The sequence below is a fragment of the Limulus polyphemus genome, unplaced genomic scaffold (assembly GCF_000517525.1).
Source record: "Limulus polyphemus unplaced genomic scaffold, Limulus_polyphemus-2.1.2 Scaffold656, whole genome shotgun sequence".
Taxonomy (NCBI): domain Eukaryota; kingdom Metazoa; phylum Arthropoda; class Merostomata; order Xiphosura; family Limulidae; genus Limulus; species Limulus polyphemus.
In genome coordinates, this window is record NW_013666266.1 from 258,402 (window position 1) to 260,062 (window position 1,661).

The following is a 1,661-nucleotide window of genomic DNA, read 5'->3' on the forward strand; positions in this document are numbered from 1 at the left end:
TATTATAAACTATAAACCCACCTATATAGTTCTGGTACCCCTTCCTCCTCCCTTTTTAAGGACATGAATTTCAAGTATAACTGGGTAAACTGAGCTAGGCGTAGTTACCTGAAATTTGTCTTTCCGACCCAGAAATACTGAAAGTATTATAAAGTTAACACTAGTCCTCATAATAAGATTTTATATGCTACCGACTTCTCTTATTATTTTAATATTTCAAGTTAGAAATAATTGTACTCAAGTTGTTTGTAAATAATTTACTTTCTAATAATTTATTATAAAATAATTTAAAGACTTTACTAACTTCATAATTATTATAACCATTCTACAGAATTTTATCATTTAACAATTCTATGTTATATACAAGAATTCTAGAAAATTTCCAGGTTATTTTGAGGTTTCTGTACAAATCTGGGTTGGTTTTGTTAACTACAAACCAATATTTTTCACAATACAGCACAGTCTTGATAAGATCCTTTATTTAACAAGGTATAACATTTTTTTCAGGATTTGAAGGATAAAGTGTGGAAAGCAGGTATGTGATAATATATATTCATAACTAGCAGATATGTGAATATATATATATATATATTCATAACTAGGCTTAGTACAACGTATTTACATAATGTTTCTGTTATACAGTGTGGGACTCTCAAGTAAACTGATTTCTCTGCAAGTATTAGATAGGTATAATAATAAAACAACACAATATCGTGTATAGTAACTAGTTAAAAATCACAGTAAACGGAACAAACTGCTAGAAGACAACATGTGGTTTTTCATTAGATAATTATAACATAATTAACATCTTTAAAAAAATCTGCATATTTTACCATGTTAGACGATATTGTAGAAATTTTTATAATTATTCTTCAAAATAGTTTTAGAAGTAAATAATAAAAGGTTTTGTGATGTTACGAAACTGAAAGATATCTCTGCAAAATTGAGTATTATGGAGGGAGTGAAGCCTAGTATTGTTTGTAATTGTATTAGTTTTATGTTGGATTAGTTTGTTTATGTGTTAATATCCAACACTTTGTGTTCATTGAATGCATAAGTGCAATTTAAATGCAACCAGTAAAGAGCACCGTAATAAACTTGTGCTATTCAGCAGTTCAAATTTTGTTAATTTTGATTGAATGTCAAACGGTACAGCTCATGCTTACTGCAGAAGTTTTACAAGTCTAATGGATGTATTTCTTTAGAATCATTCAGACATACAACATTATTGAAAACAAAGTTGTTTTTAGAATATGGAGGTGTTGTACAAAGCTCAGAATGCATCCATGTGATTTGATGTCATGCACAAGTCATAATTGCAGTTGTCATAGTAACTGAACAACATCCATGATTGAATGAGAGTTGAATCATTTGTTGTAAAGTGTATCTATTTTTGTTCATTATAGACAGCAAAAATATTCAATTTTTGACCACAAACCCACACCTTTAAGAGTTTTTATTTCACTAATATCAATCATAAAGTTCAACTTGTGTATCTGTGAAACATTTGATATAAATCATCAAGTTCAACTTGTGTATCTGTGAAACATTTGATATAAATCAAGTTCAACTTGTGTATCTATGAAACATTTGATATAAATCATCAAGTTCAACTTGTGTTATCTGTGAAACATTTGATATAAATCATCAAGTTCAACTTG

At 28.4% G+C, this 1,661-nt stretch overlaps 1 protein-coding gene across 1 annotated transcript in view; it reads left to right on the forward strand.

Moving 5' to 3' along the window:
* The window catches only part of LOC106459746, a 64,327-nt gene that overhangs the window by 4,544 nt on the left and 58,122 nt on the right, over window positions 1–1,661 (forward strand). Inside the window, exon 3 of the mRNA XM_022386300.1 lies at window positions 508–535. Coding sequence (XP_022242008.1) covers window positions 508–535 — 28 coding nt within the window. The remainder of the gene's footprint in view (window positions 1–507; window positions 536–1,661) is intronic.